This window comes from Artibeus jamaicensis, unplaced genomic scaffold (genome assembly GCF_021234435.1).
Source record: "Artibeus jamaicensis isolate MK-2021 breed Jamaican fruit bat unplaced genomic scaffold, CSHL_Jam_final contig_467, whole genome shotgun sequence".
In the NCBI taxonomy this organism is placed as follows: Eukaryota; Metazoa; Chordata; class Mammalia; order Chiroptera; family Phyllostomidae; genus Artibeus; species Artibeus jamaicensis.
The window spans coordinates 8375208-8392796 of NW_026521845.1; the positions used below are offsets into that span (position 1 = coordinate 8375208).

Here is a 17589-nt window from a genome sequence, read left to right on the forward strand (position 1 = left end):
TCTCTCCACCCCCCAATCCTGCACTAAATGGGCCTAATAGCAAACATCAAAAGAAATGACTTCTTTTTTGATCTTGCTACTGCAATAAATCAAATGCAGACCCACAGATGGGGGGACTGGACGACTGAGGGAGAATTCCACGACTGACCACGGCACCCGTGGTGGGGGGCTTTCACTCTATGAAGTTCCAAAGGGACGCCTCCACCTCCTTCCCAGAGACAAGATGTGAGCCGCGGAGCGCTTACCCAGAGAGAGAAAAACTTACGCAGTCTGGACGTGACCCTAAGTCAAGAGCACTTTCTGCTGACATCTCCAGTGGTGGTCCCTGAGCCTCTCTCTCCCTCCTAAGGACAGACTGACATCCTTCCTATGTGAGAGCCAGACTCTGCCCACGGGTGGGCCCAGCAAGCCCCTCTTGGCCAGCACAGTCCTGGGCTCCAGGAGGAGGCATCCGTCCAGGGCACCAGGTAGCAGCTCATTTTATTACAGCTCCCGAAGCGCCTCCCGTACCTGCGATCGCCAATAAAGCATCATGGGCTCCCCTGCCAAGCCGGGACGTTCCGCACCGGCCTAACCCTCAGCGGCGCACCGATTTAATGGAGCACAGAGTTGACACTTCTCCAGGGGGAGCGTGAGCCGCACTGACTGGCAGGTTAAGGTTCTGTGAAGAATGAAAGTGAGGATGAAACACTGGAGGTGTCGGCATCTTTTTCCCCCGACTTGCTTTCCAACTATCTACCCTCAGCCACATGCGCGTTGGGGAGGGTCAGTACTCGAGGCTTGCTCCCTGGTTAGGCCAAGTTTGTCCTCAGCAGAGGAAAGTTTACCTGGATGCTCAGAAGCAGCTTAGCTACAACAGGGGAGACGCCAGCCAGACGAAATAGACCCTTTTCCAGGGCGCGTAATACTGCATAATGGGGAACTCTCTAGTGGTGTTCAAGAAAAAAAAGAAAGTCGTTCAAAATGACACCACAGCATACTTGGTATGATTGTAGCTGGAATTCATGTATCTCCCCAAACCTCACATAGCTCATCATAAAAACAAAACAAATCAAAACAGTGTCACTTTCAATTTGTTTATGGAATATGGACGGTATAGGGAGAAATTCAATTATTATGTTGAATCACATAAAATTGCTGATTTTTGACCATTTTTTGACCTACAAAAATGGCATTTTCATGTGGCTCAACCTAATGTAATTAAAGCCCATCACTCACGTTCATGCAATAAATAAATAAATAAATACACCCGGTTTTGTCAGGGCACGCCATGAATCCCAACTTGACCTTCCTACCAATTTCCCCTCAGAAAGCCATGTCTAGCTGTTGGGCTTTCTTTTTTTTTTCATTATGATCAGAATGAGAGAATTTATCAAGTATATCTCAAGACTGAAACAAGTTAAGATTTGGGGTCCCCAGGCCCCCAGCCGCGAAAATTTCATGGGGTGATCAAGTTTCGTATGTGAGAACTTTTCGTGCATTCAATGGAGTGTTAGCCTTTGGAGACACAGCGTGGAGATCTCGTGCTAACGGAAGAGCAGAGGGTCTCCTGCCGGTGCCGGTGCTGCCGCCAGGATGGGTTCTGGTGGCAAAGCCTCCTCCTTCAGCTCCTGCGTGAAAGGACGTGAAACACGGAGGCTTTTTCCCCAGGGACTTTTGTAAGTTCACTCAGGGCACAAAGGTGTCAGTGCATCAGCAGCACTAGTGGCTTTCAGATCAAATGCTATTTAGTGTTTTGCATGTCGTATGGGGGGCATGATGAATACCCTCAGATAAGCAGGGGGGAGAAAGCTGCCTTGCTCTGGGGCAAGGTGTCCTCTCCCTGACGCTGCCTCCCCACCCCACGCCTGCCCACTTCCAAAGAAAGTTAAGCCTTGGGAGTGCTTTCCCCAGGGAAGGAATTTTTATTTCCATTTGAATCTTAAACCGTTACATTCCCAGTGATGCATTTTTATGTTTACAACGGACGTCTTCGTCAGCGAGGAAAACCTTGGAGCCACAGCTCAAAGCATGAAGTTTGCCTGCAGAAAGTACTTAAGTTATTTTACACCTAAATGGAACCCAGTTGTTTTTAGTTAAAATTTAATAAACCTTAAACCGATGACCTTTCTTCCACAGAAAGGCCCAGAGTTGCAGAAAGCGAACTTTCCAGTGAAATATATTTTAAGGAACAGCCCCGAACAAAGGGCTATTTAAAGCTGAACGCTTTGTCAATTTATCAGCTTGTGAACATTCTGTTCCTGAACTCCCCGCGCTGCTGAATGTATAGAACTGTGGTGCCTCGCTTAATCGAATACTATTGATTCGAGTGTGTCACAGTGATCTCATTGAGAGTAATCAATAGTAATCCAAAATCAATCAATCTACTCTTGCACTATCATTTATCAAATCTGAATACGCCATATTATTTGTAGGCGTCAAATTACAAAGAGGAGAAAATGGTAGAGAAAGTCCATGGTTTATACAGAAGAACAAAGCCAACACTTCTTTCTCTCTCTCTCTCTCTTTTGAATAAGGGGAGGCTTTAACAATGGACTAACTTGGACAAATACATTTATCTTCTCATCAAAGTATCCTAAATTTATCACAAATCTCATTTCATCCAGGAAGGGGAAAATATGTTTTTTTGAATAGGAGTTTGCTGGTTCAGCACGGAGGATAGAAACTTACAGATGCCCCCAACTTCCTCAACAGCCTGCCGGCATTTTCTAAGCCTGCCACCCACCTGCTGGAAAACAAGGAGACTTCATTGACAGAGGACATAACTGCATCTTCTAACATCAGAAACGATGCTTAATAGAACTGGAGTGAGAAGAGGAATACGTAATTTCTCCAGAGAACGTACCGCATAGATGCACCTGCTTATCAAAGAAGCTGCTGTTGACGCGGAAGGTTCTTTTTATCAACGTATTCACCTGTAATTTAGTCAAGGCAATAAATCCTCCTATTCATTACAGCTCACTCCAAAAGCACTCCTCCTATTTAATGTGAATGAAAAAAGGCACAGAGTGTCTAAAACATTTACTTTTGCTAATGTAAAAGTGTTGGCATTTTACTTCATTGCTGATAAGCTGGTGCCAAGAGAAGTGATTATTCTTTTCTTATTCAGAGTCTATCAGCATTTCAAAAAGCTCTCTCTATCTTATCAGGTGTATGAACAGCACAGTTACTGAAAACAGTGTGTACCGCTCCTCTCTCTTTTTGCCAAGCTATCTGATCAACCCTGGGCTAACTAACTGTATTTACACACAATCAAACGTAAGTTGTGTCTTCTGTGCAGGACGGCCAGATTCCAGCTGGCCACAGGGTTTTCTGCTGAGGCATTAACTTAACAAAAATGTCAGCAGCAAAGTACCCAAACTGACAACAATCAAGAACACACCATAAAAGCACTCAACTAGAATGCATAACAAACAGAAATAAAAGGGAAATAAATATGAAAAGTTGAAGGCAACCTCTCTGGAATTTGGGTGTGGGGGGATGCACTGTGTATGCAAATGGCAACGAAGGTCTGCACACTTACCTTTTCCCAAAGTAAATGATCCTTTAGCAAAACAGGGAAATAGAACCGAACTTTTTTTCAATGGTGCTAGGACTGGGGGGTTTCGGGGAACTTTTTTAGATTCGCACAGGCATCTCCACAAGGAGGTAAAGACATTCTATTACATAAGCGAGCACAGCAGACAGTGCCACCAAACGCTGAAACTAGATAGAAAGTAAGGCTGTCACCTAGGGTGCCCACATTCTCAGGACAGATTTTCCAATCATTCAAACCCTCACAGATGCTCTGGACAAGAAAGTTTTGTTCACTACAAGGAAAGAAAAAACATAAAGAAGAAATACAATTTGAGTGTTGGACCTCATTCTGGCCCTCCTCCTTCAGACTTAACCGACTGAACAGTTCCACAGGAGAGCAGGAGACACGAGTCTTCGTCCAGACTAACGCATGCAGGTAATCTGCTCTCTACTTCTAGCTCTTAAAAAATGCTTAAGCCAGTTCATGCTCCATACGTACACATCATCCTTCGGAGCATGAAAGACAACAGTGGCATTTCTAGAACCGAAGAGGCACGTGACATGTACTTGAACTGAAAAAATAAATTCCTAGGGAAAACCTGCGTTCGCCTCTGGGCCTACGCTGCCCGTTTGCGCCTCACCTTCCCTGGATGAGAGGCCACGAGAGAGCAGGGACAGGCGGCCACCTGCTCCCACCTGGGCCCAGCTCGCGTCTATGTCTCCCTGTCTGGACTCTAAACATGGAAGGAGCCTGGCCTTCGATGTGCAGAGCAATGAGCTGAATTAGCCAAGTGTGCAGTTCAGTACAGCTGAGCTGATGGTTGCTTCTCCATCTGCGACACTATGATCCCGGGACTGATGAGGCAGGTCTCATTTAAGCCTATGGCTAAAAGGGATGCCGCTGTCACTTCCTGGGCCTCAGCCCCAACTGCAAACAGTCCCTTTCTCATAGGAAAAAAGACACGACTCTTACCAACTGTGCAGGGTGGGAGACAGTAGGTTTACAGTTCTGATTACGCAAAATAGTTTATTATTGTGTTATTATTTATTTATTATTGTATTATTTATCTCATTATTCTTATTATTTCATATTCTTACTGATGATTTATATTTTAGGTAATGATGGCTGGTAATTTAAGTTTCCTTTTTCCACCCCTGCTGTATATATCTTTCCTTTTTCAGTCATGAACAGTTGGTTACAAGTATAATATTCCTCCTCATAATATATGATCTGTTTTAATAGATTCATGGATGGCAAGAAAACATTATCATAGAATTTATTCATCTACGGAAAATGAATACATTGTAACATGGCCACCTTACATTTTTGGAGATGTTAAAGTATTATGAAAATTTGGAAATATGGAAGGCAAAGGGCAATCGATTAAACCTCACATTTGAATTTTTTTCAGACCGCAGTCTATATAATTTTTCATATTATCCAGCATTTTTGCTAACTCTCAATGTAATTTTAGACCTTCTTTTCAAAGCAACATTTTTATAAATATAAAATGAAAAAACATATTAACTGAAAAGTATACATTTTAAAACATTTAATTCACATTGTATTAAAAGGAACTAAGTATATTTCTTTAATAATTCCTTTGATTAAATTCTCCAAAGCCATTACAAATGAGTAAAATCTCCCCAGCGCAGATGAAAACGAAATTATCATGTACAAGAAGATCATTCTGACCATGGAGGAGAAAAAAGAGCTTAGTGGGCTCCCGCCTATTTTCTGTGCATAAGTTCTTGTTTCACTTTTTTAAATTTCTTTTTTTGCATATTGAACAAGCCATGCAAAAAGAAAGCACATGATTTTTAAAAAATTTTCTCTGGAAATGTATTTCGAGCACAACAGAAAACAGAGGCCCCCTGTGAAACGTGGGCAGACCGAGCTCCTGAGTCCCCATTTGCCTCCCATGTAAGAACAACTGAGGTCTGGTACTTCGGGCTTTTTCGGATAAGGGCCATTACTTCCTCTAACCCAGACTGGAACAAGCTTAAGTTATACTCCTAAGAAGACAAGTCCTTATGATCTGTGCTGTCTCTGCTCCCACAGTCAGAGGTGTAAAAGGAAGGAAACACGCAGGCTGCCTTCCACGCCTCTCCCGCAGCCCTCCATCTCTGGTGCAACGTGAGGATGTATTGGTAGCTGGCCCTTTATTTAGCAGCCTCTGAAGCAACTGTTTGCGGAGAAGGTGTATGATGAGGCGAAGTTAAATTGACACATCTGTGATATGCCTGACAGCCTTCAGGATGCCCCATATTAATTTGTTTTCTTTGGCTACGTAAGTGCTGCCAAAGCGTATTACACACAATGTGTACTTCCAATCAAAGCGACGAACAGTATAGATGCTACTTCGTTTCACTCAAAGCAGTACCAGGAGGCACAAAGACTGCCTTCTATAATTAAAATACAAATTTACTTTTTAAGCATTCTTTTTACCATGTATTCTAACCTTAGGATAGGCTCTCCATGAATGTAACACTTTAAATAAGTATTTAACACATTTTCAATGCAAAAAGCAAGCATTTTCATTATGATATGGTGTGAAAGAATTCCTAATTATATTTCTAATGGCTACTGCTGCATGTTATATATTTATATTCAAATGCACACACAGATCTGTGCCGGAATATGAAAATGGACCTGAATTGGCCAGTGAGAGGCCAATTTATTTAAAACTGTACCTATTCTTTGATTTCTCTGCCTTAGTGTATTCTCCTCCAAATAGACATGCATTGCCATAAATTAAACAGGCATAACATTTGAAGAAATCAAAACATAAAAAGCAAGTTTTCTCCAAACATTTAAAAATATTTTTTAATTAAAAAGGGATGTATGGGTGTACATACCCACCACACATACATACACAAAACCAAAATCTTCTAAACTCAATGATTTTTCTATAATTGATTAAAAAATACAATCAGAAAATACTGAGAAATATTGTCCAAATCAGAGGAAAAGAAACATCGGGTACTTCTGTAAAGAAAAAGTAGAGAAAAAAATGTGTTTGCTAAAACTGTGTATGAAAATTATTTTTATAGCTGAAGTTTCCTAGATCTTAGACAGTGTAAGTCTGAAATGAACTTGAAACAAGAAAAAGATACCAGGTAAGCCCTTCAAAAGGCAAATGACTGTCACTTATCAACCTCAGAAAATAAAGGGGCTAACTCTGATCTGTTGGATTGGCAGAAAGAAACAGCAGGATTTTTTTGTTGTTGTTTAAACACAGAAACATTAAATTTGTTAAAGTGTTATACAAACAAATAAAGATAGGAAGTGAATCTGGGAATTTAAATAAGAACATAAATTAGAACAAGAATTGGAATAGAAAGAACATTTGTAAATGTTTTTCTCTCAGCACTCATTCTAATTCACTAAGCAAAATCACAGACTTCCAAAATTAGCTCTTGGAAAAAAATTCCATAATTCTGAAATCTATGCTATATTTTATACAAGTACAATATTTATTAATTTTCTGTTTCCTTTAGCAGAAATAATAATCTTGTGACATATAGCACAGAAAAAGGAAATTCATAATTTATATTTATTTGAAAGCTATCATGTTTACATTAAAATATATTTTTCAGTTCCAGTAGTAGAAGAAAACAATGTAGCAAATTCAAAACTGGTTCTTGGATATGCACCCATACCATTAAATTATGCATTTAATATTAGTACCTTATTTCCTAATTTACAAATGATTTATGATTACTAGATATTGAATTTCGGGATGATCCAAATTAAAAAATTATAAAATCGGAAACAAGTTTACTTATCCGGTCAGTTGATAACTTGGTCTTTTATATAGTAGTTAAACCAACTGAGTTTAAAATCAGACCTAATAAATACCTCAAATCCTGATACTAGGTTAAAATCATGCCTGGCGAATTTAACCGGCAACTAATTGACTAGCAAAATAATTGTTATGTAAATGTACATGAACACTCTTCACAGCATCCCTATAGCCCCTGCATGCACCTCATCCCATCCATACGTGTGTTTCACATGCACCTTATACACACATGTGTGTACATTCTATCCGCTGAATTGGATGTTAAAATACCTTATGAGTATGTATCTATTTACAGTGGCATTGACCTCATATATCCACATACACATGGCAATGGAAACGATAATCAATGCCAAAATAGAGAAAATGCAGGAGGGAGACTGTCAAGCAGCAGAGATGCTCAGAACCAACCCTGAGCAATCAAACATACATATAAGTATGATTGGAGAAAGAGACCCTAAATATTTCACTGTCAGAGAACTGGGAGCATGGCAATTCATTTCTATCTCCTGTGTGCTTTAGGACAATGACAATTTAATACAAGGCCAGTGGATGTAAAAGAGATAAAAACTGAACAAACTGGGCCAGCGCAATCCAAGATTTCCTCCAGAGAGCTGGCTGGGGCCGGAGCTCATAGGCACTTACAACAGATCAACACTGTATTGTTTCTCTCGCCCGTGAATTTGCTCTGAAGCAAAAACCGGAGCAAAGCCTAGCTGCCGCACCACTTGCAAGTTCTACTGAGAAAGCTCAAAGGCTCTTCTTTTATTTCTAAATGCGTGATAGTTGATCCTAAAAAAAGTTTGTTTCTTATTAATTAATTGGTTCAGTAGAAACCATTGCTATTCATTGCCACTGGTGTGACAATGTATCAGCCAAAAGCCCAGATTTTAATTTATTTTAGGTAATCACATAAGCAAAAGCTCCAGAGCTGAACAGCACTTTAGGAGTAGTACAAAGAAATATTTTGCTGCCGTGATGAGGTTAAAACAAATGTTGAGGAATTTTTCACACGTGATACGGGCATGAGGTGAGGCAGTATGCCTGCCTTCCAAAAGAATGGTCTCTTCTTTGTCTGTAGTTCGGGCTGGAGTGAGTTCTTGTGAAAGTATTGTTAAATAGACTCAGAGAGCAGTTACCTGCCCTTTGTGATGAATAGCCCCATAAACCTAAAATTAATTGCAAAAGTACAGCCTGGCTGATGAGATGCTCCTTATCTTTTTCAGCATGAGAGACACAGGTATTTTTTTGCTGGCTCAATATTGGACAAAAATGCCTAAAGTACTGTTAACTAAGTAAAAATCTAATTAAAAGACCTCAGAGGCAGAAATTATCATATATTCTATGATCTGGATAATCTGGAGTTAACACTGATTTCCTGCATGACTTTCTTTTTTAAGCCTTAATTTCTTGTCTTTTTTACTTTGAGAAAAACAAAAAAATGCATACATTTTTCCTTTGGCTTCTATTAGCATTTTTTAAAGCTGAATTACAATATCATTCTTCATAAGATGTCCACTATATATTCCAGGTCAGATTAAATCAAAGAAATGTATCAAAGGCCATCAATTTAGAATTTTTTTAAAAAAAAGAACAATAACACCTTTCTGGGGAGAAAATACTAGAAAAATGATCATCCATGCAAGAGAATTAATGGATATCCACAAGGGCTTTGCTAATAACATGGGTTAATTACCGCTGCAACACACTAGGCTCAGTAAATAAAACAGCAGTGCCATAAACACAGTAAGATGAGAAACCATCTCTATACGAACCCACTACCACCGTCACCTTTGCCTCTGCCCAGGCCCTGGAAAGCTATTTCCTAGCCCTTCCTGGAGAAGGAGGATTTCTAAACTTAGTACCAAAGGTACAGGGTGCTCCATAAATACAGAGACACAAAGGGCTGGGGAGACGTGGGTCCCGTCACTGACTCACCACTCCCATTCAAGCTTTATTGCATTAACTCAGACACACTTTTTTTTTTTTTGCTTACTCCAAGGAGAAATCATATATTACATAATATACACTTGTCTGGCTGTCTTGACGAGATACAGTTTGGGATATGTCCACAAACAGCAGTGGCCGTTTAATTTTTAGGAAACAGGGAATGAATCTGGTCACTTCAGTGATGTGAGAGACGAGATTACTAGACCTCAAGAACACCCACCCTTGAGTGCAGCTGGTTGTCATTGCAGCAACTTACAAAGAAATGATCAGAAAACCCCAGCTATACCACCTACCTTTAAGGCTGCAAGGGTTTTCAACAGATTTATAGAGAAGTCACAGGAAGAAAAGTAATCTGGGCTCCAAGTCTGGGGCTTAAGTATTTTTTCATAGAAGCATAAACTTAAAGTGTCTTTTCATAGTTCTCAAATATTACAGCTAAAGTGGCTTAGCAAGCTTCTTTTTTTTTAAGCCTGATTTAACCTTGCTGTTATTATTGTTTTCTGTACATTTTTCCTTCCTGTCTATATTTATCCTGTGTATTTTGACATTATAGTATTACTTTTAGATAGTTGTATTTCAATATACTTTAGCTTTTAAGAAGGACAGATGAGCCAGAGAGAAAAAAAAATCCAAAAACCCTGAAACAGAAAGAGTGGACCATATGAAATAAAACTTGCAGAGGTTTCAGGAGGAGCCTTAAAGCCCAAATTTGTTTAATTTTCAACGTCTGGATTTCAATGGATCGAGCTGAAATTTACTGGATTGCTCCCTCCTCGCCTTGCCTGTTTTGGAGTGTTTCAATTGCCTTTCCTTTTCTCAACAGCTGTGACAACTGTTAAAACAGTCAGTAAAATGAAGTCCGCTCTATAATCCTGTAGTCAATGTTACATTTTAATCAGAGGTTGAAAGGGATTCATGTGATGAGCACACTCATTTAGAATGATTAGACAGACACATATGTCAAAATGAGCAGAGATATTATTTTCATCTATTTATGCTATCAGTTATCACAGCTATGAAATGTGAAACAAGCTTTCAAGTATTATGTCCTTTAATGTGCTGGCAGATTTCCTAAAATAAAAAAAAAAATACAGTTACAGGTTAACATTTTAGGCCCTCCTCGTGGTGGTCAATAAATTGTACGAACCTTTTCCAACAGCCTCCGAAGCAGAAATTGTCCGGTAGACCCCTCTGATACTGCATTACTGGTTTCGTTTCTATGTGTGCACACACGTGATGAGATTTAACCCAGTACAATTACTATGAATATTAATAGCATGTATAAATTCTGTGGTTTATTAATTGAGACAGAGAGGCAGATGTGTTGCTTAGCATTAGATCTTTCTGTCTGTCCAGTGAACCACGTAACCATCAGAACTGCATCCAGACACTAAATCTGTATTTTTTTTCTAAAGATGACTTTTGATTGAGCTAAAAAGAAAGCTCGTTTGAATCTTGCGCCAAAGCCAAAAGGACATGTGCCCTGATTTCATTCAAATGCATCTGCTTTAAGAGGCTTATCTAAACTAATGACTTGAATTAGCTATAAGTTACATTCAGGGAAACTACTTTAAAAAGAAGCCTCTGGGGGATTTTTAAAGTTTGTCTGGTTTATTCATTTAAGAGAGAAAGTTCAGAATCTGAGTGAGCTCAGATAAGGTACCTTCCTGACATGAAGACCTTTTAAACTCAGCCACTCTCCAGCCCCAGGTCCATGAGCCTTTAAACTACAGTTGAGGTCGGGGGCAGTCCTACCTTTGTTTATTTTTCATTTTTATTTTCACATAGTTTAAGGTTGTTTCTGCCTCTGAGTGTTTCAAACTGATGCATGCACAGCCTTCCAATCTTTCGGTGCTGCCTAGGTCCATCGCATGGCTAATATCCCCTGTGTGAGTGCATATGTGTGTGTGGGGGTGGGTGTGAGCGCGCACACACACACACACACACACACACACACTTATCCCCTGGCACACACACGGGCAGCCGTGGAGACTGCAAGTCACTTTCCTTTCTCACTTAATTACAAAGGGATGCAATATGCAGTCACTAAGGACAGCTAGTGGACATCCACCTATAATACACTACCTCATCCTCTGGAGTTTTATATTTTCTTCACAATCTGTAGAAAGAAACACTTGCCAAAAGCACGCTTTTCAGAATTGTAACAGTTGGTATGACGGTAATGTGAGAGCAAAGCACCAGAAAGCGGAAGCAGTGACAGCTTCCCGGGTATACTAATATTTTATCTTAACAGTGGATTGAAATTAACTTTATGACCTGCTCATTTACACAAGAATGCCTAGTTTACTTCCCCTACCCCCACTCACTTCTCCCCCATTTTAGTAACCCAAATACATGGATCCCTGAGCATAAACATATCCCTAAATATGACTTAAACGGTATGCAAAAACAAAAGTACTTTTCTGTGTTTCCTGGACTTGATCCGTGAAACAAATCCACAATCTCCACACTGTCTATTCAAGAGGAAATTTAAAAAGTCACGGCTGTCTCTTCCTTAGGTTTTCCTCCCCTTAAATATTTATAATGTGTGAAAATCTCATGTTACTTAATGGACTGATTTGTCAGTTAAGTGCTGACTTAACGCTAACCATGCAAATAACATTATTCTAGCCCTGAATTGCAAGGGGCTAGTTTTTAAATTGTTCTCCGAAGGAGCGTTAGTAAATGTGCAATTTCGCCTCTAACTCTGCTGGGTAAGAAATGACAAGGAGCTGGAAATACCTGTCAATCTGCAAATACATAAGAAGCACTCGATAGTATAAATCATTTTGAATATTGTATTTTAAAACATCTTTCCTTGGGAAATGGGTCCCTAGTAAAAGATGCATTTTAACAGTTCACTAAGCATTTGTGCCAAGTGCCTATTCTTAGCACCTGAATAAGAAGTGACTGTCACACAGCTGTTTTACTGACAGTCGCTGAGCTTTGCCTCAAAGGTAACATTGTAGTGGGAGAGCAATTCTCGACTTACTGAATTAGGAGCTCACCCTCCACACAAAAGGCACAAGACAGACACAAACAAGGCACTCGGGCACAGAAAACACGGGGGCACTACCTGAATCAGGGGGCAAAGATACATTCTGTCCGCCCCCCTCTCTACCCCACCCCCACCCCACACGCGCACCCCCACGCGAGTTTAAAAAGGAAAGAAAAAGGTACCTACTCTTCCTCGTAGTGCAGGGGGAAGGATTCAGGGAGGCAAAGTTCTACCGAATCCATGTGCGGCCGGCAACCATTATGTGCGCACCCCAGCCATAAATCAAAGTTTCCTTGACGGAGCACAGTGCAATTAACACAAACGTTCTCCTAGTGACAAGCCTATAGGCACAGCCAGTTGGGACCAAAGCTCTCACACTCTCCTAATCAAGGACTTAAAGCCCCGATTGGAGCTTATTAATATGAAGTAGGGCTTTACATATGCAGCCCCACCGGCCCAGCCTCGCAGCCGATTGGGGGGCCGCTGCCCAATCAGGACGGAGGCGACGGGAGGCTGCCCGAGCGCGCAGCTAGGCAGGTAGCGAGGGTGCAGACGAGCCGAGGGGGTGCACGCGGAGCGGGAGAGAAACAGAGCCAGGACCAGAGAGAGCGCCGCGCGCTCCCAGGACACACTGTGCTTTTCCTTCGGTCTTTTCTTTCCTCCTTTCCTTTTTTTTTTTTTTTCTCCTCCCTCCTCCCCCCCCCGGGAAGCTGCAAAACAAACCTAACTAACTCTCTAAGCACTGGGAGGCACTGGTTTTCAACCTCAGATCTGGTTTTCCTTGAAAAGAAGAGCTCTCGCACTCTGTTAATTTGGGAAAGGATTCCGCGGAAGGTAGAGAATGAAGTTCGTCCTGCTGTTGTCTGTGTTTGACCCACCGCGCCGGTGGGCTGCGTATTTAGTGCCTCCTGTAGCGTGCATTCGTCACCATGTCGTGCCTGTTTCCCTGTTCTAAAGCGTCAAATTCTTCTCAATTGTTCGGGCATGTGAATGGAGATCTCGTCTTGGAGGAGGAATTCGGTTTTTCACAACTACTGAAGAGGAAATAGTGCCTCCAGACAACTGGAGGGAATGCCTGTATATATTTTGTGTGTAAACATTTCTGTATTATCTGCTGCTGTCTCTCTAACTACAGGAATAGATAGGGTGCCCAGCTTTTCAAAACGGCAGGACAAATCGGCCTCTGCAGTTTCAGGGGTGGGAGACGGAGGGCTGTGGGTTAAATAGTACATTAAAGCTCTCTGTGCATTTGGACGAAATAAAGACTGCATTTTAGGTATGGACGGCCTACGCTCAAAGTATTCTTAATCATATGCTTAACTTTAGTACAAGCTTCAAAACTGGGAGACATACAAAAATATATATGATTTTACACAAAACTTGGCTTTCCAATAAAATGCAGTTTACATATTTGTTCTTATACATAACATTCCCTGAATGCTTTTAAGATTCAGCTCAGAAGCATTTTGTAAATCATCACATGACCTGGTCAGTATAAGGACTACTTCCAAACAGATAATAATTTGCAAAACTAAGAATTTTCAAACAAAAGTGTGCTTTTTTTTTTTAAAGAGGCTATAGGAGGAGGAGGGTATTTTTGCTCCAATAGCATATAGTGATATAGTGTGATTTCAAATGGCAAAGAATTTCTTAAGTCCCATTATAAAATATAGATTTTTTTGCACTGGTAACTATACTTGAAATAGATATCAGCTATTTATAGCGAAGCTATTCATCAGCTATTTATATAAATATATAAACATATATTTATATATGTATATTTATTTGCTACCTTATGGAGATTTTGATGTAATTCATCTCTATTGCTTACCAACCTTTTGTATCTATCATAAGCCTTACATGATATAAATAGTATAATCTTTGAGATCAAAATACATTAATACAGATACTCAGTGTGTATTAAATTCACTAAATCAGAACTGGATTCTTTTTCTCAACCCTCTCAAATTTCCTAGGTCTATAAAAAAACCAAAACACTAAAATAGAATGGCCACATTAAAATTCAGAATATAAAAATAACAGACTTGATTTGGTCCCCCCTAAAGGAGAAAGCAATGTTACTACCAAATATATAGCCATATCTAAGATTTGAACCTGATTTCTGTTATTTGTGGTCTAAATGCGAACAAGTTTCTAGGTGAGAACTCACATAGCAAAAACTGTGCTTGAGAATACTGTAGAAAAGCAGGTAGTAAAAGCTTAATTACCAGTAGCATTATGCTGTCTATATTGTTAAATGTGAACTCTGCAATTAAGATGTAAATTTGGTTGTGAGCAGTGAATTAAAAGAGCTTTGATATGTGGGAGAAAATCCAAGCATTCTGCAGACAGTCAAAAAAAATATTTGTCTATTCAGTCTAAAATGAGACATATAATAATTTTATAATTAATTAAATAAAAAAGGCATTTGAAAGAGAGAGATGATTTTTTTCTAAAATACAATAAGGAACATGAAAGCTAATAGAGCATTAGAAATCCAGTTTTAAAAATATGGATTCAAAGATTACTATCTTGATTTCTAAATAAACTAAGATCCTAAGTGGAGTAAGTAGATCCAATCATACATATTTTAAAAAGATATATAAAAAAAAAGTTTCCTCTTATATTGTCTAGAGACCTTTTCTAAAAAAATAAAATAAAAGTTAATGTACTCAAGACATTCAGATTTTTCACCTGTGCAGAATCTTATATTGTTGTCAGTTTTTTTTTTGCATTAGCATGCCTTGACAGAACCTGTTTATTACTCCCCTAAAATGGCTTTTTAAAGACAAGATTTGTAGTCAATTCTTTACCGATGGACCTTAAGTCACCACATTGCAAAGGAGTTATCAGTTATTTCCTGGAATTTCCTTACTCCCTTTGGGTACTTATGTGATCCATTATGAACTATGTGATCCACTATGAAGCATTTGATTGTGTTAGTATATATTTTTAAACATATTTAGAGTCGTGTTCATGTGCACATCTTTCTTCTCTGCTCACCGAGATCCCCGGTGGCGCCCCTGCTGATTTTTGCTAAATGTATTCCATCTATGCAAGGTGCCATGCCCACTAAGCTAGCTGCTTTCTGAATGACCAGAGGTAGACTGGGTTTGCAGGGCTGTGCGTTTGCCCTGGGGATCCATGTGTCACCTCTATAAGTCAAGGACCTAAGATTACACCCACTGTCTCAAATCTAGTTTAACCAATTTTAATTTTAAAATAATATCTGTGGCACTACACTTGCCAGACAGCCTCCACGATATTTTATAAACACACAGCTTACTCATCTCAAGCATCTTCCCTTGTCCCAGAGTTTCCTAACCTTGAAGGGGGACAGAGTGAATAATCACTGGAAATAAACACACCATGAGCAACGTGGGGCATAAACCTGTAAGAACCTCACCTCGAAGGATTTGGGAAAAAGCAAACAAATAGAAAAACAGCTTAGAATAAACATGTACTGCTCATCAGTCTATATACTTCACAATCTTACCACAAGGAGTCTACCCACAGCAGGATAAAGGGGACCAGACAAAAGGACCTTTTAGGATTGTTTCACAGAGAATATTAATAAATTAGTTAATATCAGTATATTTTGCCTCATGCCCTGGGTCCCTACACAGTCCCAGTCTCTTCTTTAAACCATGCAGTTACAAATATACAAAAGATGTCATTCTTGGGCTCCAACTAACACACAAACACCAAACAGAAAAGACACTTCATTTCTGCTTGCAAAACCAGAATGGCAACAAGCACAAACTGAGGTGGAAACAAAAGGTAGAGAGTCCTGTGTCTGTACCTGAACTTTTCACTGTGTTTTAATCAGGATCATTGCCAAAACATTCTAACAATACATTCTCGTCTTGCTCAAAGAAGATGAGAAATGCTTAGTCTTGCTAATTATTGCGCATTAATCGCTATTTTTAGTTTCCACCTTCCTTTTCAGAACATGAACAGGACTAATCTGTACGAAGATGTTTATAGTTGCCACACTGTTTCAGAAGCAAATTTTGATTTTGTATTGCACATTTGCCACTGTTAAAGATTTAAAACCAAACAAAGGCACCGCAAATCTACATTTTCAAATTGCAGCTGTTTCCCCCAAGACCGTAACACCTTTGAAAAGCTGTTTAACTTTTTGAATCATCTTCCCTGCTGTCTTGGATGCATCGTGTGTAATACAATACACCACACTCCAGAAAAGCACACCAAGACTCTTACAAACTACTATCTTTAACTGCAAAAGCAAGCCCACAATGAATATCCCCAGAAAAAGAACCTTGAAGGACTAGCAGTCTCCCCTTTGTCCCTACGTGAGTGGAGTGGCCTTCAGCAGGTCCCCTCAAATATCTGTCCCCAGTTTCCTCATCCGAGTCTGGGATTTCCTGTGCACTGGAAATCTGCTGAAGAACGCGCCTTCCCCACCGAGCACAGGAAGGACTTCTTTCCAAGTCCTCCTGAGTCCTCCACTATTACCACCAAACCTCTATCAATTCATCATACCTCATTTTCTGTTGCCTTTCATTTTGAGGGCACAGGCTCTGATATTTAAATTATTGTCTCGATTGGCAAGAAGCAATCAGTTCTGCTGCAAGCGATCGCTCCCTCAGAAGCAGTAATAAAAAATCCTTTCCTTTTGACAAACCTCTTGTCGTGTAAATCCATCCCATTCCCAAATTACAGGAGTCAAAGTGAAAACCGCCCATTCTCTGGGGGGCAATTACATCACCTCCATAAGAGCAGATTCTTTTCCTAGTGTGTTTGTGAAAGTGTGTGTCCTGGGGCGGGGGTGGGGATCAAGGGAAGAAAGGGAAACTAACAGAGGTTTCTGTTTAATTAACAGGGTTATTTCACTTTCACTTTGTCAAGCTAATAATATACATGGTGAAATGTCAGAAAAAATTAAATTATAAACTACAGTAGCTCCAGTGGGAAAACTGACTTCGGTAATGTTGTATTTCCAACATCCTTACCATGGTGAAATACCAAGTGCATTTTATAGTACCTTACGCACTTTCCACAATCTGCATGGCACGTGTTTACGGAGAGCAATCATTAACATTTTGAGATTATACATTAATAAATGAGTTGCAGTTATATTCTTTCCTGAATGTTAAGCACCACGAGCTAAACGCAGAAAACATTCAAGGTCAATGTCCCGTTTTAGACCTTTTCAGGCAGCTGTAATATTATGATAATCAAGCTTAAAATATTCCTATAGAAAGAGTAAATTAGCCTTTTCACTTGAAAGATGATTATGATAAACAATAAACCTAAGAGAGGACAAAATCCCTATTTTTAAAAGCCATAAATTGTTGA

At 39.8% G+C, this 17589-nt stretch overlaps 1 protein-coding gene across 14 annotated transcripts in view; it reads right to left on the minus strand.

Annotated features, from left to right (window-relative positions):
* The window catches only part of ESRRG (estrogen related receptor gamma), a 507715-nt gene that overhangs the window by 177334 nt on the left and 312792 nt on the right, over positions 1 to 17589 (minus strand). Inside the window, exon 1 of one of the 14 annotated variants that reach the window (XM_037142713.2) lies at positions 12454 to 12673. The exons of the other annotated variants lie outside the window; for them this stretch is intronic. Coding sequence (XP_036998608.1) covers positions 12454 to 12509 — 56 coding nt within the window. The 5' untranslated portion in view covers positions 12510 to 12673. Of the gene's footprint in view, positions 1 to 12453; positions 12674 to 17589 lie in introns of those variants that run through there. 14 annotated transcript variants of the gene reach the window in all.